Source organism: Phaseolus vulgaris, chromosome 1, assembly GCF_051622355.1.
Source record: "Phaseolus vulgaris cultivar YP4 chromosome 1, ASM5162235v1, whole genome shotgun sequence".
Lineage (NCBI taxonomy): Eukaryota > Viridiplantae > Streptophyta > Magnoliopsida > Fabales > Fabaceae > Phaseolus > Phaseolus vulgaris.
Window position 1 is genome coordinate 49634999 of NC_143498.1, and position 27802 is coordinate 49662800.

Genomic DNA, 27802 nt, shown 5'->3' on the forward strand with positions numbered 1-27802 from the left:
TGTTGATGATATGAAGGACTAACGGCGAAGGTTTAGCAGATCGCACCAAAAAATGCCATAATTCTGCCACCCACTTGATTCTAAGCCCCATTCGGTTAGCGGATAAGATAACCTCAGTAAGCTGGCACGTAGCAAATCAGAATTCCGTTAACTAGCTTCAAATCTTAAAAGGCCCCACGTAGAGAGTTGTGTTTCGACTCTGGAGAATCTTAGGGGACATCCTGGGTCTCCCTAAGTTCCTCTGTCCAAAGAAAAAACATTTTATAATCATTGCTTCTCATCTCCCATTAATGGATGCTCTCAACACCTAATGCTCTTCCCACTCACACAGGCGTGGACATCCACTCTCCTTTTCCCATGGATCTCCTAGTGGAAGAGAAACAAAACATTCATTCTCATCCTTTGCATCAATTTTCAAAACTTTATATCAAAAGAAAAAGGCAAACCTTTCATGTCTATGTCTTCTTCTGCTCCACCTTTTTTTGTTTATTTATAGCCACAACTTCAGGTTATATTCTTAGGATCTCTCTCTACATATAAAGTAGAGTATCGTTGAGGTAGATATTACTTTTAGAACTACTTCATTATTACTTATAAAAACATATTATTACATTTTATTAAAAATAGTGGTTAAATTAACTGATTGTATATAAAAAAAATTGTCAAAATATTATTTTTATTTAAAAGTTTGTCCAATTAAAAAGAACTGATAAAATACCGCGTCATTTTATAAATATTTTTGAACTTTAAAAACTTGTTTGAACCTTAATAATTCTTTAGAAGGTTTGTGGTGTGAAAGAATCTTTATTCATATTGGTATTACTACAGAAATAGATGTTGTGGATAAGCAATATTTTGATGTGAGTAGTGACTAAGGTGGTGTGGTTTGAGTAAGTTGGATTGTTCTTGGGAGAAATTGACATTCTGACTCAAACCTGCAACGTGCATGGATCCTCCCTCACTGTCATCCACCTCTTCCCATGCCTTATAATAATCACAAAACGCATCACCTTTTTCCCACTGAAAATATCACCATCCTATCATTTCCTATATAAAAAGCCACACCAAGTAGTATTAATAATAACAACAACAATATAATAATAATAATAATCAAAAGTGAACCACTCAACTCATTCTTTCATCTTGCTCCCTTCAGTAGACCCTGCTCTGTTTCTTCTTCTTCTTCTTCTTCACAAAATGATGCCTAAACCCATGAACGTTTTGACGACAAAGCCCTCACCTTTGAGTACCATGGTGCTGCTGCTGATCCTCTGCATTCTGGGTTTCTACGCTATGCATTTCCCTCACTCTTCTACACCTTCCTCCGCCTCCCAAAACCTCTCTCAGGTGGAAACACTATTTCTCTCCACTTCCTCAAACTCCACCATTTCTTCCTATCTCCGCGCCCTCACCCTGCACCCTCACCTCGCCGGAACAAAACCCGGCTCCGACATCGCCCGCTACGTCCTCAACCACTTCACTTCATTGGGACTCAAGGCCCACACCGCGACATACACCACGCTCCTCTCTTTCCCGGTGCACTCCTCCCTCTCAGCTCATTTTAGCGAAGGAACCTCGGTGAGCCTCCGTCTCACAGAGCCGACCGCCGCGGGCGTGGTTCCGGCGTACCACGCGTACTCGCCGTCGGGTGCGGTGCACGCGCCCGCGGTGTTCGCGAACTACGGGAGGGAGAGGGACTACCGTGTGCTTGGCGCGATGGGAGTGAACGTGAGCGGGTGCGTGGTGGTGGTGCGGAAGGGCGGGGAGATCGGTCGCGGCGCGGTGGTGGAGAAAGCGGAGGCGCACGGGGCGGCGGCGGTGCTGGTTTACGGCGAGGGTGATACCTGGAGGAAGGGGTTTGAGAGGGGGCACGTGATGAGGGGAGGAATAGGGGACCCACTTACTCCTGGTTGGGCTGGGATTGAGGGTGGCGAGACACTGGGATTGGAAGATAGTGAGGTTTTGAAAAAGTTCCCCAAAATTCCATCTATGCCCTTGTCAGCTGAGGTCGCTGACTCTATTTTGTCCTCTCTTGGGGGTGCTCCTGTGCCCCTTGAATGGAGGGGCACCCTAAGGTCTAAGGTCAGGCATGTTGGTCCTGGCCCCACCTTCCTCAATTTCACTTACCAGGTGAGCCGAATGTAATGCAGTGTCTCTCTCAACCCAAAAGCCTCATTTATGCTTTCCAGTGTTTTTGGCTTTGAAAAGTAGCTTTCTTTTGCTTCTTTACATTCTATTTTTTGTCAGTAAAAGTTATTGGCCCGACCTGTACTTGCTGAAACAAACCAAGCATTTCTTTAAGGTCAGCAAATTTGAAAGTTTTTTTTTTTCAAATGTGAAAAATATGGTAGACAGGACATTCTTGAAGCGAACCATGATATGCTTATTGACTGGTTCTCCTTCTGTTTTATGGGGAACCTTCAAATTTTCTAATACGTTGAAATTTATTTGGAAGTATAAACACGAGTGAGTGTCACTTTTTGTTTAATGATTTTCACTTATGGTTTTAAGTTATCAAAAGTGTTTTAAAGATTGTGTTGTACATTTTCGTTCAGCTGCGTTTGATATGCATTCATAGTATCTGAGTTGATAAAAGGAAGTGAGAAGTTGAAGAGGGGAGGGGAACGGTTAAGCTGAAGGTTATGATCGTGTTTGGGGTGTATGTTTTTATCCATTTTCGTTTTTTCAGGGTGAAAACAAGGTGGCCGCCATTCAAAATGTTTTTGCTGTCATAAAGGGGTCAGAAGAACCTGATCGATATGTTCTGCTTGGGAACCACAGAGATGCATGGACGTATGGTGCTGTTGATCCCAGCAGTGGGACAGCTGCACTGCTTGACATTGCTCGTCGGTTTTCTGTTCTATTGGGCTTGGGGTGGAAGCCAAGGAGGACAATAATTCTCTGCAGTTGGGATGCAGAGGAATTTGGGATGGTAAGAAATTTTCCTTCTTGACAACTGATATGAATTGTATTTCCAGGAATAACGTGGAAGGTGGCCAAGGTTTATGGCTTTTATTTTATTTTTTTCATTTTTGTTAATATCTGCTCTAACAGCTTTTATAGTAATGTGGTGTCAGTGGTTGTTGATAAGCTAGTGACAAATAATTTTTAGACATTCAGTGTGAAACTATTCTATTGTTTGTTTTCTTTTGCCCAAATTGAATGTCTTCCATTGGCTTGCTATAGCAAAATTCTTCCTGATACTGATTAATATTTTCTTCCCAGTTTTCTTCAATGTGTTGTCAGTTGCCTTCTTCAACGTTCAGATATGCTCACTATCTAATTAAACCAGTTTGCTTTATTTCAATGATGTTGTCCTTACCTGTAATATTCTCTCTAAATCAAGTTTATCTGTTTGTGTAGATAGGATCTACTGAATGGGTTGAACAAAACCTTATTAATCTGGGTTCCAAAGCTGTAGCATACCTTAATGTGGACTGTGCTGTTCAAGGCCCGGGTTTCTTTGTGGGTTCAACTCCTCAGCTAGACAATCTTATTCTTGAGGTCACAAAAAAGGTATTTCTTTGAAGTTGTTAATGCATGTGCAAACATAATACAGATAATTCTTAACACATGTATCATGTTTGCTCCTAGTAGTTCAGTAATTTTGAACATCAATCAGCTTTTGCTTTAATTCCAGGTCAAGGATCCTGATTCTGAGGGCGTAGCACTATATGAGAATTGGGCTGCTTCTTCTGCTGGAAGCAATAATGTAATGCTTTTTGTCACTGCTGGCCAAGTATTTGTTTGCACTTGCCAAACATATGTTTTGTATGATATAATTGTTATGATGTTCCAGAGACTATGATCTCTTGATTATCTTATTGCTTTTTAATGCACCAGATCCTACCGTTCCTCATTATCTATTAGTAACCGATCAAACTTGTCTTGGCTTTTGAGCTGGCATATAGCTCAAATTAGTTTAGTAATGAATACTTAAAACTGAGGTTTCAAGGGTTGCTTGAGTTTTGGCAACTATAGTATTTGAAGCTAAAACCGACTTTATAGGAGACTGACATTCTTTTGTTTTCTCTACATGACAGATTTGTTTTACTAGTAGTATATGATATCTGAGTTTTTAGTAATGAAGAAACTTGAATTTTGTAGTTGTATTATGTATTATGACAATGTGGGCTTTTTGCCATGCCTTTTTTGAAGTAAGTTTCAATTTTGTTGTGATCTCCTCATTGCTTACCACCTTTTGTTTTGTCAATTACAGATTCAGAGGCTGAGTGGAGTTGATTCTGATTTTGCTCCATTTGTGCAGCACGCAGGGGTTCCATCCATTGATATGTATTATGGAAGAGGTACGTACCTCATCTCTAGAGGATTCTGTCTGATTTATGTGAACTCTTACTGTGCAAATAAAGGCCAGTTGGTCACATTATATAACCTTTTTTTATCATCAATTGTTCATCATTTAGGATTAATAATTAAATTCTAATTTAAGTCGTCCAGGAGCTATAAATATAATTATCACTCTCCAGTTCCAGATTCTTTAAGCATATATGTTTTGTAATACGAAATTAAATGATTTCTAGCCCAAAATGCTTCTAATAAATATGACATATATCCATAGACTTTGTTATCTTATAATTTGTGATGTAATAATCTCTATCTGATTTCCAGATTTTCCTGTCTATCACACTGCATTCGACTCCTATAACTGGATGGCAGAGTATGCAGATCCATTCTTCCACCGCCATGTTGCTGGTTAGATTTCTCTTTTAACTGCATAATATGGTGTATACATTTCTATTTTTTAGTTAACTGTTAATCCATGTGGCAGTCATAAGATGTAACTTTTCTGTTCTTTGTTGTACTAGTTACCGGAGTTTGGGGGCTTCTAGCCCTTCACTTGGCCGGCGATCCCATTCTTCCTTTCAATTACGTTTCATATGCAAATGAGTTACAGGTGCTCATTTATGTTCACCTCTTCTTTCAACTAACTTCTTGTTAGCTAACATTTTTTCTTGGTAAACATAAAAATATTTTAAAAATTGTTCTTTTTTTTTTACCTAAAACGCGTTGGTTTTTATTTAATAAGAATAGAAGATTATTAATGGGTTGAAGCTAGAGAAATTTTTTTTTTATCAACAAAGAATTAAATGAATTAAAAAATGAAATACTTTAGGGGTGTCTCAATCTGTATACAAATAATTGATGGAAGTTTTTGTAATAACGCCGAATAGAAAACTTGCACCGTATGTTAGTTGCAGATCATTCATATATTGATTATGTAATCTTTCCCTGCTTTGGGCAGCTGTACAAAAACATGTTGAGCAACTTCATAGACCAGAAAATTTCCCTGTATCCATTAACTCTTTCAATTGAAGAATTTGCTTCTGCTGCCAAAGAAGTTGATGGTGAAGTAAAGGTAAAACCAAAATAACTGCAATGGTTTCATTCAATGATACATCTTTTGCAGTAAACACTCCAAATTGTTCTTTATTGCCATGTATTTATGCTTGTCTTTCTTTGTTTTGAACTGCAGAAACTGAGATTGCAAGAAACGGAAGGTTGTTCTGTAGATATGAAAAGGCGAGCATTGAATGATAGACTAATGCTTGCTGAAAAAGGGTTCTTGGATGCATATGGACTTCAAGGAAGACAGTGGTTCAAGCATCTGGTGAGTGTATATGTTAATTACTAATATAATATGTCATCATGGTTGTATTTTGTAAATGAAAACCTGACATTTTCTGTTATATACAGGTGTATGGACCTTCAAGCGACCATGAAAGGCTCAATTTCTTCCCTGGGATTTCTGATTCTATTACTAGTTCTACGGGTGTAACTGAAAGAGAAAGGCTAGCATCAATTCAACATGAGATCTGGAGGGTTGCCAGAGCCATTCACAGAGCTGCTTCTGCACTCAGAGGAGAATTCACTTAAAACCACAAGCTCGATGGATGAAAACATATACGTTTTGAGTGTAAATATTACTAGTGTTTCTTTCAGTTTGTTACACGAGCAGAGTTGTTAGTTGCATTTTGAGGTATATAACTGTATATTAAGTTTTCAAAGAGGAGATGATGAATGATCTGCACAACATTTTCTCCATTTGTTTAAAGCACCAAAGAATATAGCTACGACTTTAAATGAAAAAGTGTTAAATAAATCAAATATTTCAAGAAACTAAATACATGTTTGGTTTTGGTTTAGTATTTGGAGATTAGAGTTTACATTGTTTAACATCTTAAAAACATTGAGAGGAACTTTACGCGAGTTTGAAGTGGAACCTTCTCTGTGAAGAGGATAAGTATAAAATTTGGCAATTCGGTAGAAAGAACAAAAAATAACTGAAGGAAAAAGCATTATATTTAAGTAAAGTTTAAATAAAAGAAGAAAAAGAACGCGCCAGGTAGGGGTCGAACCTACGACCTTCTGCTTAGGAAACAGACGCTCTATCCACTGAGCTACAGGCGCTTGATGTTAATTAAATATCAAATATATTATAAAACGTAATTATAAAAAGATATCCCGCCTAATTGTTTTTGAAGTGAAAAATTCGAAATGACAGGTGCAAAGTGGAAATGGAAACGCAATTGGGAGAGAGGAAGAAGACGATGGCGGAGGATCCGATCTTCAGCTTCTGCAACGGATTGGCTGCTTTCTGCAACCACCTTCACTCCTCTTCCGATGCCCTCAAGCAATCCATCGATCGCCGACCTATTCCTCTCGGTACTCTTCTCTCTCTTTTTCTAATTCCCGTGTCTGCTTGCTCAGCAAATTCAATTCAAATTCTTCCATCATCGTAACAGATTCCGCGTCGTCTATCTTCATGCAATGCCTCAATCGCCGCGTATCCACCGCCACCGCCGACCTGGATATGCTCGATTCCATGTCCTTCGGCACTGTCTCTTTCGAAGAGCTCCTAGGTCATTGCAGCGAACTGTACAAGAAGAACCACTCCGATCTGCTTCAACTCCAAGAGCGTCTCCAGAGCTTCGGTTACACTCCCGGTACTTCCAAAACAAAATCCCCTAATATAACCTTTTTCTGCTTCATAATTCTCTGTTCTTGTTAACTTTTATGTTCTTGATTCAGTTCCGGATATTGAGGAGGAGGAGGAGGAGGATGAAGCCGAGGATACGCAACATCAAGATCCGGAAGACAAATTGGATAGTCCGTCTTCTTTCTATGGATCACTCTCCGTGGCTGATCATAGCTTCAAAAGTTTCGAAGAAGATGCTCTGTATCCTTTATGCCTCATTTATTTTCTTCCACTAAATCTCAAGTTAATACGATTTTCAGCTTCTAAATAGATTTTACATGGAATGAAAATACAGAAGAAAAGGGTTTTATTAGAATGAGATGAAGTACTGTAATTAGATTGATTTTTGGCTCGGAATCACTTGCGATTGTCTTTTCAATTTTTCATTCATTATTATTTATTTGGTACTTTTATTTCCAGAAATTTGTGTCTAAGGCTCTGAACAATGTTAACTATTAATATGATAATGGTTTAGTGTAGTCATTGATCAGTTTATGATAATTGCTTTTTACATCCCTTAATTCTCTTCAGACTTGATGAATCTTTGAGTTTGAAAAAGTTTGGGCTGTCAGATGCATATCTAGCCACCTTAGCATCTGAAGGTAGTGAATGCCACTTGTCTCCATAAGCATGCTTGTTCATTTAGGAGGATTCCATTCCCAGCTTTTAATTAGTTGCAAGTTTTTTTGTTTGTTAAGGTTTATCCATTTTTCCCAGTAACAGTACTGGTCATATTGTTGATTACATGAAAACTAACCTTAGCTTCTCAAATTAATTGTGCGTTGCTAATTCCATTTTTTTACCACTATTTTTTCATCTACGCTTGCAGGTGATTTAGCATCACATGAACCTGAGAAGTAAGTTCAAAATTATGGATATCATTTAGCTGTTGTGGGATTTTCTGCATTTCTATTGATAGTTCCTACACGATTCTCATTCCCCAAGCTATGGATGAACAGATTACAAGAATTTAGGCAACAAAATCAACCTGTTGCGCATATAATGGTGGCATCTGAAGGAAGCAGGGTCTTACCTATCCGTAATTGAATAATTTCCTGTTTCAAGTGGTTTAAGTTTCAGCATATGGAGTTTTTTTATCAGTTTTTTTTACCCCAAATAATTTTTTGTGTCAGAGAATGATAATTTAAAGTCAGCTGAAGTTCCGAGTCCCAGGTTACAGATATTGAAGAGCGAATTTGAATGTCTTCCTGCTTACATGAAGGGTCTAGCGTCATGGGAGGTGAGGTATTTTATGCGGTGCTTTTGAGATAACTGCAAAAATTATTGTTGTAATGGATTATCATTAGAACATTTTTTAAAATAAATTTGTTGTTTAAAATAATTAATTTTACTTGGATAAAAAATATTGTTTACATATTAAAAAGTAAAAAAATGTATGTTTAAAACTTGGAAAAAAGTTGTTGGAAAATAATCATGACATACAAATATTCATATTCATAAAATTAGCTTATTTTTTTCAAGGAAAAAACAACTTACTTACAAATGTTAGTTATTGTTTTAAACATATAACTGAAATTAGTCATGTTGAAGTTCCAAGACATCAAGTATCTTGGCATATTTCTTGGTGCTTTTCTGATGAGAACAAGATGCTACTTTATTTTACTGTATCATATAGTTTTAATTTTTTAAGCATATACGGCTTTTAGATTCTAGACATTGTGACAAAATACTAAGGTCTAAGGTTTGATTCAGTTATGTACCTAACCTATGCTACTAGGATCTACTTGGAGCTGTTGACAAGATTAATTCAAGCCTAAGCAAGAAGACCAATGGATGTAGCTACTTCCACCAAGATGAAATTCCCTCATTTGAATTAGGTAGTCTTACTGTATCATCCATGCTCTTATATTTTTCTGATTCGACAAATGGAAAACAGCAATTTTTGTTGCTTGTGATTTATTCTCGTGCAAGATCTCTCTCTGTCATCTTTTAATCAAACGTATGACCTCAAATGTGCTGCTATCTGTTTATTCAGGGCCTAAAACAAGATCATATTTGCTACTTTTCGTGCGCATGAACCGATTGGTTGTTGAGACTATTGATGGTATACTATCGTACAGAGTATTGTAGATACGAGATCCAATGGAGAACTGTTTTTCATATCCTAATTCACCTTTTCGTTGTCATTCATATTGCAAGAAGCACGGAACCGAAATTCGAACACAGCAAATAACTGCATATATAGTTAGCAATTGTTCTTAGTGTTAGGCATCCTGTACTTTCATAATTCTTTCTATGTTCCATCCTCTTGTATTTGATTTGAGGCTATGACATCTGTGCTACAACCCACATGCTTGGACAAACTATAAAATTACATGTACTCTAATTTATAATATATTTCATGGGAGGAATTTTTATTTTACTACTTCAACATTATTTACAGCAATTTTTTTATACTTGTATTTCAGTTTTCACGTGACACAATGTTTTTTATTATTAAAATTAATAAAAAATTAATTTTGATTATCTAACACTATTTAAATTGTGATATAAAGGTATTTATTTCTATAAACTCTATCTTTTAAAATAAATTGAAAATTAATTTTGAAAAATTGATTAAAAGGGATAATTGGTAAAGAAGTTTAAATCCTAAAATAGTTGATTCTGGATTATAATATAAATAAAGAGGTAAGTTAACCCCTTAATTGGAAATTCTTATTTACAAATAAAACATAGATACTCATGATCAATACCTTAGGGTGATTGAGTATTTTTATATAATAACTACTAATCATCATGCAAGATTTTAATGTGAAAAATGGGGTAAGCAAAAAAGTTTTCAGTATATACATTAGAGGCACCATAGTTTGTAAGGAGATAGATAGAACATAGATAATCTAGTACTAGTGTATCTACCAACAGGGTTTATGAGAAAATGTTTCACAAAAATATCTTTAGAATGAAGATTGGTTTCAAAAGCCACCTAAAGAATCTAAGTTTGAGGGAATATTTGAGGGTTTTACTAGGAACCTAAAGTCCCTAATTATTGTTAATCCCACACTTTGTCTAAAACATAGCATAACCTAATACAGCATTAAAATCCAACTCTATGAAACCTTTTTTGGCCTCAACCAAGGCCCTCCTTGTTACCTCAAACTCAGCTTCTGCAGCTTCCAATTCTCCCCTCAGCTTCTTCATTTTGATCTCCAAAGCAACCACACTGTCTTTCAGTTTGTTCACCTCTTCTGTTTTTTCCAAATGAGCTTTCATACCCAATGCAGATTCAACATAAGGCTCCAACCAAGACAACTGAAATCCAGAATGTTTAACAAGTTCCTCCCATAAACCATGAAGGCGATTGCATGCATCTTCATTCATATCCTTCGCTTTACTTGTCTTGAGTAAATGTAGAACCTGACCTAATGATGTGAATGCCCATAGTTTGAACCATCTAGAACTTTTCCTCTGGCTCCTTATCAGGGAAGGATGCCATATGCATGCCTCTTCCAACAGTGGAACAAAAGCTGCTTCTTCTTTCCCTAAACTCCCCAAATCTAGAAGGTCTTTTAGTGTCAAATCTAAACTTTGAACTTCCCCTTCTGTTTGACTAGACCCACAGGGGCTCCAACTATGTGTCTCACTCTCATCTGATGTTTCTGTTTCTGTTTCTTTATCATCTTCCTTCTGTGTGGATTCTGAATTTCTTCTTGCTTGATCACCCGACATAGCGTAGCTAATTGGAGTGACTGCGTTCAAATTGTTAGCTTCAACAGTACTAAGATCAGAGACACAGAGACGAGCTTCAATGATGCATGTGTCATTCACAAGATAGCCTTGCTTTGAGTCATGGAAGACACTTAGGTTCACGAAAAATGAACCCCAGCTACGATATCCACCATTGAACTTCTGCCGAGTCTCTGAAAATATCACTACAATTGGTTCAGGACAAACTAACAAAAGCTGAACACAGAACATCTAAATGTGTCCTATGTTTGACTAAACAGCTTCCTCGAAGTTTGGAACTTAAAAATGCTCAAAGTGGTAATGATTAATGTTAATTTCTACCACGAAACCATCACTACCATGTGTATCAACAGCATCATTGCAAGATAAAATCAAGTAACAATTACCCTTTACAACTGACTTATCGCCATCCAATTGATTAAGCAGAGACAACTTAAAATATGCATCTCTGCTCCATCCGTAAGGTGGTAAAGAATCCGCAACCATCAAATATAACGAGAAATGATCAACATTTTTCATTAATGGATACAAACGAATACGCCTGAAAGGTAATTAAGAGGAATAACATAGTTAATAATGAAAACTAAAAACTAAAATTAAGTTCAAAGCAAGAAAGAGTAATCTTAACATAATTGCATCTTTATTAAGCTTAGAGCCATCTAAAAGTAAATAGCACAGAACTTGAGGCTTCAAAATCCATTTGACAGTACCATTTATAACCTTGAATTCGGAAGGCCTTGGATTGTAGTTTCTTCCTGTTCTGTTTTGAGAAGTTTTCAATCTTCCACGTGAATGTCTCAAAATCAATACCAGTTCCCTTCTGTTTGTCCATTCTAGTGGCTAGCGACATCTAAGCTGCCATTACAAAAAGATAAACACACAAAGTGGTGAAAACTGTTGAAGTGAAGATGGAAAACAATAAAAGGGTTGACTTGACAAGCACCAAAAGCACAGAGAGAAGAAGTGTGCAGAGAAGTGAAAGTCTTAAACCATTGAAATTTGAAGTGGAATGTAAACTCTGACACTGCAGAAAAATATTTTATGACCAAAACTGGTTCTGATGGGTTATGCATATGAGAAAAGGGAATAACCCAAAGGAGAAAAAAGGGAGAAGAAGTAAGAATGGAATCATGTATGTGAAGTCAAGTCAACCCTTTTGTCTTCAAAAGAAAATTTCAGAGACATATAAATAATAGTTTGAAAAGACCATTGCCAATAATATACTCAAATGAGCACCGAGTGAAATTTCTTACTCCACAAGAAAAAAAACAGCACAAATAATATATTGAATAACAACAGCAACAAAATATATATATATATATATGCAACTCATTTAAACATTCAACAGGATATATAATAATTTCATTCAATTTATCAATCATACATTTTTACTCTTTTTGATCCTTTTTAAAATTAAAGTAGGACAATGAGTTGAAAAAAAAAATTTAGATGATAATTTATTTCATGATGAATTTAATTTCAGCCATGCATGCACCTTTAAATTTCTTTATAATTTATATTTCGTGCATTTTATTTGCAAATTTAAATTGTATATTTTAAGTTAAATTTCAAAAAGGTTTTTTAGTTTTTTAAAAAAATACTGTGTATCGGTTTAAAACTCAATATTTTCTGAATTTGAGTCTTTTTATTGAAATATCTCATTAGTCTTTTAGTGATGAAACTGATGTCTCACCTAAAATTAGATTTTCTTCATGAGTCAACTTCTCTACTAAATTTATTGTCTGGTATAGAATATTGAGTGGCAAATTTATTTGATTGATAGTAGTTTTCATTTTTTAAAACATCCTGAAATTGCAACCTATAATAAGACTCTGAAATTTCAGTCAACGGTGCAAGATGCAGAATGTCAATCAACCAAATTGACTAATTACAGTTATGTCCTTAGTTTAGAATCAGCTAAAGTTTTAAACAAAATTATAAAATAAAATAAAATGTTAGTTTTAACAAATTAAAGCTAATTTATATAGTTCAACTTTTCTCTAAAAGTTAAATTGCTCAAAACTATTATGGACACATTCGATCTTAATTTTCAATATATCTTACATCATTCCCTATAAAAGTCATATATTGTTAATTTTTTATCAATGTTTGAATTGAGAGATAATATTGGAAAAGTGAAAGAAAGAAGGAAAACAAAAATGAAAGTGAGATTGTTGATTAAAGCAAAGATAACAAGGAAAGTTTTTGAGAAATTTGATAGATATAATAAATATATAAAAAATAATAAAGTTATTTTTATTATTATAAATTAATTTTAATTAATAATAAAAATTAGAAATTTATTATTAGTTAATAATTTAAATTTTATTGCTATTATTACTATTGTTTAAGTTTATTTAAATTTTTATTATTATTGTTTATTACTCATGCTTTTATTTTATAATTATCGTACAATTACTATTACTTTATAAATTTATTATTAGAATTTTAAATTTTTTTACTTTATTAATATTTTATTATTTTATTAAATTTATTATTATTTTAACAGTAATTATTTTATTTTTATTATGTTATATTATATAATTAATTATATTTATTTCATTATAATATAAATATAAATAAATTAATAATAAGAATTAATTATATAAAAAATAATGATTATATTTGTAAATATAATAAAAATTTATTATATATTCTATTGCGTTTACCTAATAAATTATGTATATACATAATTAATCATATAGAAAATATTTTATCATATTTATGTATATGATCTATTAATAGATTTAAAAAAAAAAATCACAACTATATGAAAAAGAACGTTACAAAATTTTTGTCTCACGGACCCTAAATATCGATTGTGATTAACTAGATAAAAAAGAATTATTGAAACTAAGTTCTTAGCTAGCATAACAAACATTTTTTTTTTCCATAAATTAAACCATTGTCGTCAGGTCTTGTTTTTTTAATCCATGATCAAATTAATTAAGTTGTTTTTTAATAATTTAGAAACGGATACAAGTTTTACGGGCTCACCCACTAGCATTAGAAGCATTATCTGTGTATAAACATGTTCAAGAAAAAATTAAAAGGGGAAAAAAAAATCAAAGCACAACAAAATGTTTAAAATTTCTTCAACTAAACATCATATTCCTTGATATTGCTTGTATAATTTACATATGTTCAATTCGGCTAATTGGAGTTAGCATGGCTATGAGGTGTCGACCAACTGTTAGTGGTACGTAGGTTCCAAAGATTAAACAGACAATGATTGAACAAAGTGCAGTGACAGGTAAGTCTCTACGACAATCCAACAGAAGCTTTCTTTTTAACTCTGCAAAAGAGCCCAAGAATTTTAAAAGAGAAGAAAAAAACAAATAAATAAACATGTAAATGTAAAGAATTATAGATACTAAAAAAATGAAGAACTAGGACCTGCTGGCTCATGAGTATTTCCACTGCAACATTGAGATTACCATCAGCAGCTGCAAGCGCCACTTCCACTTGCGTCTGAAACAGCCCAACACAATTGCATTAAAAATATAGAACTAAGCCGTAGGCTTTAATCTACGTTTGATGCACAAGCATCGGAAAGATATCTCACTAAATCTGAGAAAACAATTTGACTTGGAGATCTTTTATTTCAGATATCACTTATCAAACAAACTTTGATCTCTTCAGCCAAATTTAACACACATACATTTACTCCTACAGTAATCAAGTTAAAAATTATAAAATTATAAAATTATATGGATCCCCATTGCGAGACCTAAGAGACAGTAGAGAAGGACCCATAAGGAGATCAAACAACAATAACTTTAAACACGGAATCTCTTTCAGTGAGAAAAACGTTCTCAGAAGTGCAAGCATAATATGCTAGAAGCCAATAACAAACTGGAAAGTTGTAAAAGTTTCAAGCCATTTTCTAACCATAGAAAAGATAAGGAAGCTGAGTTTTACCCTATCAAATCCCATTGATGCAAGTTTAGTAATCCCTTCTTCCGAAACAACTGCACCCTGCATTTAAAGGGGAAAAAATAGCAAATATTAACCATGCAAATTAACTAAAAGAAAACATGAGAGTTTCAACCATGGTAGTATCTAGAGGGACCTGATGAGGTGGAACACCAGTCGCTGTAGCTACACTATCAGCTGAATGCCTAAATTGAATTAGAAAATTAAGTAAAATCATTAATACAGAAATACAAACTTCTGAATAATATAATTGTAATCCTATTGAAATATAGCAATTTGACTTGAATAATCAATGCATGACATCTACTGAACTTTGGAATTAATGGTTATACTTTCCACATTCTCATTATGTCCTTTTTATGTTGTTTTCCAAGTTTTAAGGAGTCGGTTAGGAAGTTTTAGGTGCTTTGTTATCCCTGTTCATGGCTTATTTGTAGCACCATGTTGTTAGTGGGCAGTTATTCTTTAAGTTTTATAAGTTGTAATGTTTCTGGTTTTTAAATAAAACAGTTTTTCATCTTTCACCTTTAATATATGTTCCTATCCTCTGTTAAGCAAGTTCTGCTTTTCCTTGCTCTTGAAAAATTCCAACAATTGGTATCTAGAGCTCTTTTCTTACAGGACCTATAGAAGGAATTCTGAAAAAAGTTTTTCCCGAACAGCTCTTCCAGTTTTCAATGGGGAAAACTATGATCTTTGGGCTGTCAAAATGGAGGCTTACCTAGAAGCATTGTATCTTTGGGAAGCTGCAGAAGAGGATTATGAAGTCCTTCTGCTGCCGGACAATCCCACCATGGCCCAGATCAAGAATCGTAAGGAGAAAAAAACCCAAAAAGCAAAGGCAAAGTCATACTTTTTTGCTGGTGTCTCTACAAATATCTTTACCAGGATCATGACTCTCAAATCGGCAAAAGCAATTTGGGATTATCTAAAGATGAAATATGCTGGAGATGAAAGACTTTGAAGCATACAGGTACTTAACTTAATAAGGGAATTTGAGCTTCAAAGAATGAAAGAGTCTAACACAATCAAGGAATACTCAGACAAATTGTTAGGTATTGCCAACAAGATTAAGTTATTAGCCAGTGATTTTGCAAATTCCAGAATTGTTGAGAAAGGGTGGAAAGAAGGATCATTCAGCCGGCAGTCAGGGCAGTGCAAATAGTTACAAGCAAAAGGGTGGAAAGATAAGTTACCCACCTTGTCAGCATTGTGGCAAAATGGATCATCTTCATTAAGATGTTGGAAGGAAGAGACCTGGTGCTAAATGCATCAAGTGCAATCAAATGGGCCATGAAGCAGTCATATGCATGAGCAAAAATCAGCAGCAAGAGGAAGAAGCTAACGCTGTTGATCAGGAGGAGGAGGATCAACTATTTGTGATCACATGTTTTGCAAGCAGCAAAGAGAGTGAGAGTTGGCAGATTAAGTGGTTGCACAAATCATACTACCAATGGCAAGGAACTTTTCAAAGATTTAAAGCCAACCAACATCGCAGAAGTCAGAATAGGCAATGGTGATTATATCTCAGTCAAAGGAAAGGAGACTGTTGCAACTTGCAATAGTAAGTTGCTCAAGTACACAAAGTTTACTTCAGATGTCCTTTTTGTACCCGAAATTCAACAAAATTTGTTGAGTGTTGGCCAATTGATTGAAAGAGGCTTCACAGTTGCTTTTGAAGACAATTTTGCTTGATTAGAGATGCAGCTAGTCAGAGATGCTTCAAAGGGAAAAGTGTTGCTCTAAATCCATTGGAGGAAGAGCAGGCTGCTTTTCTAATCAAGGAAAACATAACAGAATTACAAGAGGCTCGGGCTTTATCACCACCAATGGCTGCTATAAAGGAAGTCCAAGAAGAAAATGCAAGGCTTGTTTATTTGGAAAGCAAAAAAGGAAGTCATTTCCGAAGTCAGCAAAAAGAGCCACTTGTAAGCTGCCGTTAGTCCACACCGTTATATCTGGACCTCAAAAAACTCCTTCATTAGTAGGCAATCAATATTATGTTGCCTTTATTGATGATTTCACAAGAATGTGTTGGATTTTCTTCTTAGAATTCAAGTCAAAAGTAGCTGGAGTTTTCTGGAAGTTCAAAAAATTAGTAGAGAATCAAAGTGGCAAGCAAATTCAGATTCTAAGATCTAATCATGGCAAAAAGAACACCTCAGAAAACATCAATTGATTTTATGAGGAATCTGGCATTGAGCATCAGTTAACCACATCCTATACTCCACAACAGAATGGGGTGAGTGAAAGGAGGAACAAATACATCTTAAAGATGACAAGATGCATGTTGTATGAGAGAATCTACCCAAGAAGTTTTGGGCAGAAGCAGCTCATACGGCTGTTTTCTTGAAAAATAGACTCCTGACAAAAGCAGTCAAGGATAAGACACCATATGAGGTTTGGTACGGCTATAAACCATCTCTAAATTTTCTTAAAATATTTGGATGTTTGCGTTTTGCTCATGTTATCACTAGGCATTTTTACAGGCAATAGCACTGTCAGTAAAGACTGTCAAATATTTCAGCCGCAAACTGGAAGCATTGTTGTTAGCAGAGATGACCACTTCAAAGAAGATGAAGACTAGAACTGGGATGAGGCAAAGAAGAAGGATCAAACTGTGGCAGAATTGCAGTTTAAGTCTCCTGCTTCAAAAACCGAAGACAAAGAAGAGGATTAACAGAATGAATTGGTAGATGATGCTCCTGTAAGAGGTACTAGATCACTCTCTGATATTTATGAGAGGTGTAACATTGTTGTTTGTGAACATGCAGATTTTGGAGCAGCAGAGTGAGATCAAAATGGATGGCTACAATGAAGGAGGAAATATTTATGACCAAGAAAAACAGAACATGGGACTTGGTTGATCGACTCCAAGATAGGAAGGTGATTGGAGTCAAATGGGTGTATAGAACCAAGCTAAATTTTGATGGCTCTATCAACAAACACAAGGCAAGACTTGTTGTGAAAGGCTATGCTCAAATCTTTGGTGTGGATTACTCAAACACCTTTGCACTTGTTTGGACACCATAAGAATTTTGCTTGCTCTAGCTGCTCAAATGAATTGGATACCGAATCAACTTGATGTAAAATCAGCACTTTTAAATGGTGTTTTACATGAAGAAATTTACGTTGAACAGCTTGAAGGTTTTGTGAAGAATGAAGAAAAGGACAAGCTGTATCTTCTTGAAAAGAATCTTTATGGGTTGAAAACAAGTTCCATGAGCTTGGTACAGCAGGATAGATGACCATTTGTTGAGAATTGATTTAAAAAAAAACTTGTCTGGAGCCACTCTTTATGCTAAACAACAGACCAATGATGTTCTGATGGTTTCAGTTTATGTCGATGATCCTTTGATGACAGGAAATAATGCAGGGATGGTTCAGGAATTCAAAACAATAAATGATGATGTTTTTTAGATGACAGATCTTGGGTTAATGACCTTCTTCCTTGGAATGGAAATTAAGCAGGCTGAGCATGAAATCTTCATCTGCCAGAAGAAGTATGCCAAGGAGATTTTGAAAAAGTTTAGGTTTGAAGAAAGCAAGGAAGCCAGCCCTCCTATGAATCAAAAGGAAAAGCTTAGTAAGGAAGATGGAGCTGATAAAATTGATGTGGGATGATTCAGAAGTTTGATTGGTTGCTTGATGTATCTACTGCAACACGTCTTCATATTTTAAATGTTGTAAGCCTTTTGTCCAGGTTTATGCACTGTGCAAGCAAATTACATCTCAGAGCTGCCAAGAGAAATAATGCGATATGTCAAAGGCACAAGGGATTTTGGTGTTAAGTTCATACGGAGCAAGGAATTTAAGCTGGTTGGTTTCTCTGACAATGACTGGGGAGGCTCCATCTCTGATATGAGAAGTACTTCAGGCTACTTATTTACTCTTGGATCTAGTGTTTATACACTGTGCAAGCGAATTACATCTCAGAGCTGCTAAGAGAATAATGCGATATGTCAAAGGCAAAAGTGATTTTGGTGTTAAGTTCAATATGGAGCGAGGAATTTAAGCTGGTTGGTTTCTGACAATGACTAGGAAGGCTACATCGATGATATGAGAAGTACTTCAGGCTACTATTTTACTCTTGGATCTAGGGTTTCCTCATGGAGCTCAAAAAAGCAAGAAATCGTGGCTCAATTCACTGCTGAAGCAGAATTTATTGTGGCAATAACTGCTGTCAATCAAGCTTTATTTGCTCAGAAAGATTTTAATGGATCTAAATCTAGAGCAGAAAGAAAGCACCAAGATTTTTGTTGACAACCAAGCTGCTATCGCTATTCCCATAACCCTGTGTTTCATGGGAAAACTAAGATTTGTGACTTTGGTTTACTGCAAGTCTGAAAATCAGATCGCAGATTTGTTTACAAAGCCACTTTCAGTCAGTAGGTTTGAGCTTCTAAGGCAAAACATTGGCGTTTGTAGCTCCTAAAGCAAAGAGGAGTGTTAGTAAAATGAATCACGTTCTGATCTTGTCCTTTGAGTTAGTTAGTGTGCAGTTATTCTTTAAGTTTATAAATTGTAATGTTTCGGGTTTTTAAATAGAACAGCTTTTCATCTTTCTCCTTTAATATATGTTCCTCTTCTCCGTTAAGCAAGTTCTGCTTTTCTTTTCTCTTCAAAAATTCCAACATTTTTGTGCAATTCCCATTACTAGTTATACTATCAGTAAGACCTTGTTATCTCCTAGCCCAAGCATCACATGTTTGCTGAACAGGTAACCTAATACAACCAAGTTACTGGTATCGCTGAATAAGTTTAATTTCAGTAAAACAATGATTAAATAAACCATTTGTAAATACTGTTAGATTCATGGACAATGGACTATAACGATCTTATATATACATATACATATACAACATATATATATATATATGTATGTGTATTTTTTATTCTGTAGATGTTATAAGCTTATACGTTAGACATGCATAGGGATATTCTGGTTCGGGTTTTTCCCAATAAAAAGAATTGGGTTCAGGGTCAGGGATAGATAGTGCAATCCCAGGCCAGTCCCAAGCCGCACCCACCTTTGGAACTTGTTTCTTTCATATTATGTGTTTTAAATTATTTATAGTTGGAACTTATTTATACTCTGTTTTAAAATATTGAAATTTAGAACAGTATTATGTGTTATATGTTTGGAAGAATTGCATCTTAAGACATATGGTAAAAGATTGAAAATCATGTGTTTGTTTTTATTTTTCGCCATTATCTTTCAAGTTGAAGCGCATTGATTTCAACCTATTTGCTATTTTGAGTGTAACTGTCAACCTTTTCAGTCAGATTCTTCAACCATTTCTTTCTCTTTGTGCAGGGATCCAAAGGTGGAGCGCCTCAAGGCCATATGAAACGAAATAACTTTAAAATTAATTTACTACAATTTGTGTATACCTTTATTAAGAATGAGACTGGGTGGGGAACAGGGAAACCGAACCGAATATGTAGCCTCGGCAGGGGTTGGTAATGATTAAAGGAGTTGGGGACAGGGATGGGGGAAATCCCGCCCCAGTGCCATGTCTTGACATGCATATATATATATATATATAGTTATCCAATAATTTTGGACATATAAGTTAAATTGTTTATGAGCCTTTTATTTACAATTCATCTAATGTTAATACATATTTATGCCAGAAAAAGATTTAAAATAGCTTATAATTAAAATTGTGCTAAAGTATGTGCTATACTTATAGAGCATTATGGATACATATTTATAACTTAAACTACACAAGTACACTCTCATTTTTATGTTTTCTCAATATCAGTTTCGAAGTTAAACATAACTGCACCAATATGTGTCACATTGATTAATTCAGGCTAGACAATCAACTTGACCACCTAAACTTATTGTTACATGTCAAACAGGGAACCCATGTACAAGCATGTAACTTGTGTTGGCTTCATTTAAGTTGAATATTGTCATTCCTAGTATGGGAAAAAAACTATGAATTTATCAGTCTATGCCTAATACTGTAGGTGTTATGCTAGGTTCAAACTTTACAAGAAAAGATGATTGAAGCCAGCATACTAGAATTTTACTTTAAATAAGCAACCACCATAAGCTTTCAATTATGCTCAAACCATCTCTCATACCTTCCTTCTGATAATTGATGAGTGTTACTAGGAGTGGATGAAACTAAAGTACTATTGGGACTACTATCCTCCAAAAGTCTTTCTTGAAGATTTGAATCTGATTGAAGACGAGAAGCAGTCTGACCTTGACCAGAACCAAGGGCCCTTCCCCTCCCAGGGAACCTACTGTCCTCAGTTGACTGTAAGATATCACATAATACAATCAAATGTGTATAAGTCTAAAGCCTCCAACTCACCAGAATATAGGCATGAATACAAAAAAGAAACTAATAGACAATGACTTGCATTAAGGTAGGGATATAATTTTAACTTTAAACTTCTCAGTTCAATTCAAAATAACCATGATTTAGTGACTACTCAACCAAAACAGCTGTGGTTAACCGTCAAGGAATCAATATATTCAAAGGCAGTCAATAAACACGGCTTGAAATGGAAAAGATAATGAGCTCATTCGTTCCAACTTCTCTTTGTAAAAGAACTTTTTTTCAGAAAATAACCACTTCTTTTAGTTTTTCATCTATTTGTTTTAGCTTTTCAACATAATAAGAACTATGAAGCTAAAAAAACAAAAATGCTATTAAAACCAAAACTTATATTGAATCGTCAACCCATAAAATCAGCTGCTTCCTATAAAAAAAATGATATTATGATTGTAAACAAACGTAAATTAGCTTCTTAAAAATCTTTCAAAAACAATTTTACAACATAATCACTTCTTTTTAATAACAAACTGGCCCAATGTATCATTCACGTAAAAATGCAAAACCAATTGATATTATGATTGTAAAAAAACAAAAATTAGCTTCTTAAAAATCTTTCAGAAACAATTTGCAACATAACCGCTTTTTTTTAATTTGTAACAAACTGGCCCAATGTATCATTCAAGTAAAAAGGAAAAACCCTGTGATATGACTATTCATATTCCCAACCCAATAATGAGTGAACTTCCAAAGATAAGAAAGGCACGTAATTTTTTTCTGATAGCAATTGCTGATGCCAAAGCCCAATGGATTATAGGTTTTTCTAAGAAAAATGAGCTGTTGAAGACAAAAGAATAATTCATATAAAAATAATCATCCCAGGTCAAAACACTTGACACTTGGCAGCTGCTTAAATCTCTAGACAAATCTACTCCCAAAGAACTAGAGTGTACATTAAAAAGAGAAAGAAAAAAAAATCGCCAAACGAATGGCAGGAGATAAATATCAGTCCAGACAATTTTAAAAATGACTAAATGCAAGCACACTCTTTGCACTTGCACGTAAAATGAACAGGTAATGTACACAAGATTAATTATTCACATATTGGTGCGAGATAACCAAGGATGATACTTACTAGCAAAATTAAAAAAAATGAACTCTGCATACATTGATTAGTTTCAATGATCAGTAGATCACATATACAAGGTCCACATACAGTTGTTATGAATGAGTATTGCAAAACAATGCAGTTGCTTTTGTTCACATATTGAGCAAAGCAAAAATGACAATAACACCAGAAAAATGTGTACATGATTAAGAGTCCACCAAAAGTATACTCAAAAGAAAAAATGGCTTACATACCTGAGTAGACACTTCCCTTTGAGGCATCAATGAAGATAGGTTCCTCCAAATATTTCCAGAAAGTAATCCACTAACCCATGAAAGTATAAATTTGAAAATGTAGATTAGTATATATCTAGTGTGATCTGTATGATTTGGGGTGAAACCCACAGTATTTAGTATATACCTTGTTGAGTTTTGGCTTGTATGTGTAGGAATATAACCCGAAGGATTTCCACCAGTGCAAACAATAAATTTTGGTCGTCTCACACATGATGACTGAAAGTCCAGAGAACCAACATACACACTAGTAAAGGTCCACATGAGATATATATATATATATATATGTGTGTGTGTGTGTGTGTGTGTGCGTGCGTGTGCGTGCGTGTGCGTGCGTGTGCGTGCGTGTGTGTGTTTTGAGTGTATGCATGTATTTTCATAGTCTTAAAAAAGTGAATTTTAAGTCTAATTCAACCTCACAAAATTGGCTTAAAAGTTTGCATTCACTTATATATTATAATTTGGTCATATCTCTAGTCAGTGTGAGATCTCTAACACACTCCCTCACGTTGAGAACTTGATATCTCGAGCGAAAGACTAGGCAGAACCCGACATGATAAATCCAACAAACTTGACTATGATAGACTTTAATACCATATTAAGAAAGTGAAAATTAAGTCTAACTCAATTTCATAAAACCGGCTTGAAATGTGAAATTTACTTCCACCTTATATATTATAATTTGACCATATCTCTAGTTAATGTGGAATGTCCAACACATAGAATAAATATCTACAAGATGTTTTTCTAATTTTAATTTTTAATTTTAAAACAAAATAAGTTGTCAAGTTATAATAAAAATATATTAATTCACATTCCAGTCAATCATGTTTATATGCATTTGGCAGTCCCTTAGGCATTCATCTAATATCATGTAACTAACAATTGGAATGTTTCCCATCCTGGTGCACTACCAAAGCCTATTATAGAAAGATACTTACAAGCCAAGAGGATGATTCAATAGAAGAATAAAAAGTGGTTCCAGGTATGAGGAAATTAAATAATCCATATGTATCTGAAACATCAAGCATAACATCATGAAACTACAGATAATTGCATAAACATTTTTGCAAAAATGAAAACAGAGAAGGAAAAGGAATGAAATCTGACATGCAAACCCAGATAAAATGCCACAAAGATGTCCAAGTAGTGAAACATTTTGCATGAGAAGCTGGAATACTACCAACAAAAAGAATGCATACCTAAACAAAACATGTCAAATTATCACAAAAGGGAATTATCTAGTTAAAAAACTCAAGAAATAAGTTCAATAAAAAAAATATACTCACCACTTGGCAGGCACATTAAACAATCCAAAAACACTGCACAACCAATAGAAAAAATTACCAAATTAGTGAAGCCTTACCAATTGATGATAATTAAATGAAGCATAGCACGGTGTATTGAATGTACAGTGTCTTTCAGTAAAACTAGTGAAGTACACCATTGCACAGTGAATTGGTTGGCAAAAGCATACTAATAAAACAGAATAAAGTTGTGAAGTAAATCAATGCACAGTGATTAAACAAAAATAACCATTAGCATCATTCTGAAAACTCGATTAAATAATAGTACTATTTCAGTATCTTCAATAGCTCCCAAAACATGGTTTCTGTTAAATTATCTTGAAGAAAAAGGTGATTAACATATTAAATTGCATTTTCCCAACAGTGGTAAATTTCTCGCACAACAGTAATATTTATACGGCCAACCTCCTGGATTGAACTCCACTCAAGCTTGTCTCTATAACAATCATTGAAAATAGAACTCCTGAGAAGCCTATTGCACACTCATTCATAAGGTAATCATCTGTAAGAACAGGATTGTGTGCCCCCAGCAGTGCTATGAGAACATGGAATATGGCATTGCTTGTAGCCAACAAAATAATGACATATAGCAAGCGAACTGAGCCCATGATCCTCTCCAGCTCAGACCCCAAGGGAACTAAAGCCATCATGTTGAAGAGAACATGAAGCAGTGAACCATGGAAAAGAATGGAAGTATAAATTCTGTAAACTGCATGGAAAAAAATAATGCTGAGCAGAGAAACCAGTCAACCACAAAACGGAAGAATATGCAATAATGAAAAAAAAAGAAAATGAAGCATGCAATATTTAGAAAGGATAGTTTCTAATAAACTGACCATCAACCAAACCAACTCAAAAATAGTTGAGATTCGATTTGACAATTGATTTGTGGAACTTGGATCATGAATCGAATGAGATGAACTTGAGTTAAAAATTACTTGAACTTGAGCGATGTATAGTTTGACTCATTTGGTTCATGATATATATGTGTGTGAAATAAATATATATAAATCAAAATAATAAGCCAAATCAAATTACAATCTGAACCAAGTCATTTGTGAGCTTAATTTGAACCCAGTTTGGGCTTAAAAAAAGGTAATAGCCACCACAGGAACCCAATTCAACATATGAATGATTTGAGTTTTCAGAACCATAATGTCTGTACAGGCTTGTCCAGAGTCCAAAGTATTAACTACATTGTTGAACTATATAATTTTACTTGAAAAAAAAAATATCAAGGTTGTTTAAGTCAAGATTTTGCTTAGGATTAGGAAGGGGTTTGAAAATTCATAACTTGGAGATCATAACTGGGACAATATGATCCTAGATTCCAACCTAAAATAATAATATATAATAAATATTCATAAAAAAGCTAAAACAATCAACAATTTTTTATATGTTTGATCCGAAGATAATAGAGAACATGCTCTAACAAATTTTAGTTGTTGATTTTAAAGAAATGGGATATTTCTCTGATTTGTCGTATAACCATGTAAGATCATTTGCATATAAACATGCAACATTGCTTTTAACACAGAATCCCAAGTAGACAAAAAAATTATGAAAAAGAAAAGGGTGTCATGGTGGCACATGTGCACAGCCACTTCAAGAAGATAAATTGCAGCAGCACACCAATATAAGTACATACAAGAATGAAGAATAAAGAAATTTGAATTCTTGGATCAGGAAAGAAAAATAAAAAACAACATTAGAATGACAGAGATATTAAGAATATATGATTGCACTTTGAAAAGAAGGAGTAAAGGAAGCGGCTGAAGCTGGGTGAGTTTTCTTCTTCACAAAACAGAGCCACGACATTTGGCAGTTGTAGAGCAATGGTGACAGTGTCGGCAGGTGCAAAGGATGTGTCAAATTTGATTAGAGATTTGGGAGTTGCAAGCCCTTTGGGGAAGAGTGTATGATTACTACAGTATGAATCAGAGGGGAAAGGAAATCATTAGGGATTTCAAATCCAGGTCAATGGGATAAACCTCAGATTTTGTCTTGCCCAAAATAATATTAAACAGGATCAGAGATCCCACAGTTTCACGGGTATGATTGTGTTAGGACTTAAGCACAAATGAAGAGTCCAACACAAAATACGAGCTTATTAAATGGGAGAGTCTCAAAACTAAGTACCACTTCAAGTAGCTCATCCTACTCAATGTAGGACTCCTAACATTGTCACCCTCTTTAAGGTCAGATGTCCACAACGGTATTCACTCTATCAACATGGTAGTATCAATTGTAGCCCAACTCAATGAAAACATCAAGTGTTATGATTTAAGCACAAAAGGAGAGTCAAATCCAAAAAACTAATCATTAGATGAGAGAGTCTTAAGGCTTAAGTATCACAATTATAAGTAGCTCATCTTACTCAATATGGAACTCCTAACAAATCGTCATCTTACAACAATCCTACACCCCCAACAATCATACTCACAGTCCAGCACAGATAGGCCACCACAAAGTGTACAATCACACCGATCCTATGAGTATTATCGCAATTCTAATGATGGTGAAAAAAATAGGAAAAAACATAGATATAGATCCTTAGATGATACAAGCATTGTTTTCTAATTTGGAGTTTCTATCTTCAATAATGGCGTAACCCTAAATTGGAACCAACTAGTAATAGCATATCCGACTTCGGTGAAATTGACGCAGAAATTCAAGGTTACCCACGTCTTACACGCAAATCCAAACACATTGCAATTCTAATTAAAGAGAAACACCCAAAAGAACTGTGTATAAGTTTGGTTAAAAAATTATACCTTGAAACCGTGACACAACAGCAGATGGCAAGAAGCAAACCTCGGCAAAGGAATCGTATCCAACCAAAAGACAAACCAAGTAAATGACTCCACAGACAACCACCACTGCAGAAGTGAGAAATGGAATGCTTTCCCACCATTGATTCATCCTAGTAGGCAACCCTGCCTGTGCCAATTAAGCCATCAAGGACAATTAATCAGAATAACATCAATGAAGGAAAGTATCTAACCAACCATTCTACAACAACGCTTAATAGAATCAGAGAACTTTAAATTGAGCAGTAAAGAGTTTTGTCAATTTATTTGCAGACAATGATCACACAAAACAGAATCTAAAGCGAACCAATATCCGAAATTAACAAATTCATTTCGAGATCTCAGTCCAGAAACGAGGATTTTCAGTTCAGCTACTAGGATGAGTGTTAAGTGAAGTGTGTTGACACTGGTGCCGCAAAATTGCGGCAAAAACGAAGCGAGGATCGAAGAAAATAGGGAAATGGATTATACTACCTCAGAAACGATGTTTGGTCTCATATTTCTGGCTCTTCGCATGCAAATCAAATTTAAATTCGCAGCTTTGACTCACTGCTCTGATTACCAGTCACGGATTTGGTAATCTTTGAACTTCAATTACGATAACCGGTTTTGGATTGGAGTTGCTGATTCAGGTTTTTTCTCTTCTGAATTCAGACCCCACACTTGACTCGCGAAAGCCGTAGAAACAACTTCTCTTTTCTTCACTTTGTTGCCATGCGCGTTCCGATTTCACAGTCTCTCACCAACCTCCAAACAAAAGCCCAAGGTTTCCAATGCTTTTCACCATCGTTCTGTGTTAGTTTGTTAAATAAAATTATTATTTTATTTATTTGAAATTTGACTATACGACGCCGAATAAAGTATATTCATATTTGTTTAACTAATTACATATTAAAAATTTATCATAAGTTAATACCAATTTATGTATATTAAAATCTAAAATATAATTATAATGTCAATTACTACTGATTTTGAACTAATAATCATTGTCCACTAAATAGATTTAGCCTTCTACATCATCTATAAATTGAAAACCTTTTTTATTAACATTTTAATATATCACATTAAAACTGTATTTTCTATATGCAAAACAACTTATCCTTATTTATAGATTATAGATATTTTCGAAATTAGAATTCAAATTTTATTTTCAGACGTTGAAATCTGGAATATATATTTCAAGTTTTTATTGATAATGTATAAACTTTAAATTATGTAAGAGATATTTAACTCTTAATCTTAATCATGGTACAACCACAATTAATACACTCATCTTCCAAAGTATACTTAGTAGTGAGTTTTCTATTTTTATCAAAATGTTTATTTATAGCCTTGTTTTAACTATGAATT

At 34.7% G+C, this 27802-nt stretch overlaps 4 protein-coding genes and 1 non-coding gene across 8 annotated transcripts; 2 read left to right on the top strand and 3 right to left on the bottom strand.

The window, feature by feature from the left end:
- The first annotated feature begins 292 nt into the window (after nt 1–292).
- Nucleotides 293–6143, top strand: LOC137814671 (putative glutamate carboxypeptidase AMP1). Of its 2 annotated transcripts, none has more exons than XM_068617531.2 (10): nt 293–2130; nt 2690–2932; nt 3364–3516; nt 3641–3712; nt 4220–4307; nt 4630–4713; nt 4827–4915; nt 5264–5377; nt 5495–5629; nt 5716–6143. In XM_068617531.2, exons 1-10 carry the CDS (start codon nt 1198–1200, stop codon nt 5893–5895), a joined length of 2091 nt encoding a protein of 696 aa, XP_068473632.2. In that variant the 5' UTR covers nt 293–1197; the 3' UTR covers nt 5896–6143. The 2 variants fall into 2 exon arrangements, 1 of the variants encoding a protein (XP_068473632.2); XR_016523340.1 differs by having other exon boundaries at nt 791–2130; nt 3226–3516.
- A 213-nt stretch (nt 6144–6356) lies between these two features.
- TRNAR-CCU (transfer RNA arginine (anticodon CCU)) lies at nt 6357–6429 on the bottom strand. Its single transcript has one exon. It is a non-coding gene; the product is annotated as a tRNA-Arg (tRNA).
- Nucleotides 6430–6503: 74 nt separating this feature from the next.
- LOC137814672 (uncharacterized) lies at nt 6504–9380 on the top strand. 2 transcript variants are annotated; one of them, XR_011081668.2, is made up of 9 exons: nt 6504–6684; nt 6765–6965; nt 7051–7198; nt 7529–7599; nt 7827–7854; nt 7957–8036; nt 8131–8237; nt 8711–8835; nt 8994–9380. XR_011081668.2 is itself a non-coding variant. In XM_068617533.2 (9 exons), exons 1-9 carry the CDS (start codon nt 6537–6539, stop codon nt 9086–9088), a joined length of 978 nt encoding a protein of 325 aa, XP_068473634.1. In that variant the 5' UTR covers nt 6507–6536; the 3' UTR covers nt 9089–9380. The 2 variants fall into 2 exon arrangements, 1 of the variants encoding a protein (XP_068473634.1); XM_068617533.2 differs by having other exon boundaries at nt 6507–6684; nt 8736–8835.
- Nucleotides 9381–9782: 402 nt separating this feature from the next.
- On the bottom strand, nt 9783–11840 carry LOC137814674 (MATH domain and coiled-coil domain-containing protein At3g58210). 2 transcript variants are annotated; one of them, XM_068617535.1, is made up of 4 exons: nt 11693–11840; nt 11413–11557; nt 11089–11243; nt 9783–10875 (listed from the first exon to the last, which is right to left on the bottom strand). In XM_068617535.1, exons 2-4 carry the CDS (start codon nt 11550–11552, stop codon nt 10025–10027), a joined length of 1146 nt encoding a protein of 381 aa, XP_068473636.1. In that variant the 5' UTR covers nt 11553–11557; nt 11693–11840; the 3' UTR covers nt 9783–10024. The 2 variants fall into 2 exon arrangements, with proteins under 2 accessions (XP_068473636.1, XP_068473635.1); XM_068617534.1 differs by having other exon boundaries at nt 11646–11790.
- A 1943-nt stretch (nt 11841–13783) lies between these two features.
- Nucleotides 13784–27255, bottom strand: RBL15 (RHOMBOID-like protein 15). Its single transcript, XM_068617538.2, has 13 exons — nt 26927–27255; nt 26417–26582; nt 24048–24351; nt 23625–23657; nt 23446–23537; nt 23277–23350; nt 22463–22554; nt 22297–22366; nt 20735–20913; nt 14775–14823; nt 14624–14680; nt 14099–14173; nt 13784–13997 (listed from the first exon to the last, which is right to left on the bottom strand). Exons 1-13 carry the CDS (start codon nt 26966–26968, stop codon nt 13992–13994), a joined length of 1239 nt encoding a protein of 412 aa, XP_068473639.1. The 5' UTR covers nt 26969–27255; the 3' UTR covers nt 13784–13991.
- Between the last annotated feature and the right edge of the window lie 547 nt (nt 27256–27802).

Bases quoted from the DNA above. Each gene is read 5' to 3' on its own strand.
- LOC137814671 (XM_068617531.2), top strand. From the start codon at position 1,198: ATGATGCCTAAACCCATGAACGTTTTGACGACAAAGCCCTCACCTTTG. The intron at 2,131-2,689 runs GTGAGCCGAATG...TCGTTTTTTCAG, and splicing joins TCCTCAATTTCACTTACCAG to GGTGAAAACAAGGTGGCCGC. The intron at 4,308-4,629 runs GTACGTACCTCA...TCTGATTTCCAG, and splicing joins TGATATGTATTATGGAAGAG to ATTTTCCTGTCTATCACACT.
- LOC137814672 (XM_068617533.2), top strand. From the start codon at position 6,537: ATGGAAACGCAATTGGGAGAGAGGAAGAAGACGATGGCGGAGGATCCG. The intron at 8,037-8,130 runs GTAATTGAATAA...TTTTTGTGTCAG, and splicing joins AAGCAGGGTCTTACCTATCC to AGAATGATAATTTAAAGTCA. The intron at 8,238-8,735 runs GTGAGGTATTTT...CTATGCTACTAG, and splicing joins AGGGTCTAGCGTCATGGGAG to GATCTACTTGGAGCTGTTGA.
- LOC137814674 (XM_068617535.1), bottom strand. From the start codon at position 11,552: ATGTCGCTAGCCACTAGAATGGACAAACAGAAGGGAACTGGTATTGAT. The intron at 11,244-11,412 runs GTACTGTCAAAT...ATTACCTTTCAG, and splicing joins CGAATTCAAGGTTATAAATG to GCGTATTCGTTTGTATCCAT. The intron at 10,876-11,088 runs GTAATTGTTACT...TGATATTTTCAG, and splicing joins CGATAAGTCAGTTGTAAAGG to AGACTCGGCAGAAGTTCAAT.
- RBL15 (XM_068617538.2), bottom strand. From the start codon at position 26,968: ATGCGAAGAGCCAGAAATATGAGACCAAACATCGTTTCTGAG. The intron at 26,583-26,926 runs GTAGTATAATCC...TAATTGGCACAG, and splicing joins GACCAAACATCGTTTCTGAG to GCAGGGTTGCCTACTAGGAT. The intron at 23,538-23,624 runs GTGAGTATATTT...TGTTTTGTTTAG, and splicing joins TTTAATGTGCCTGCCAAGTG to GTATGCATTCTTTTTGTTGG.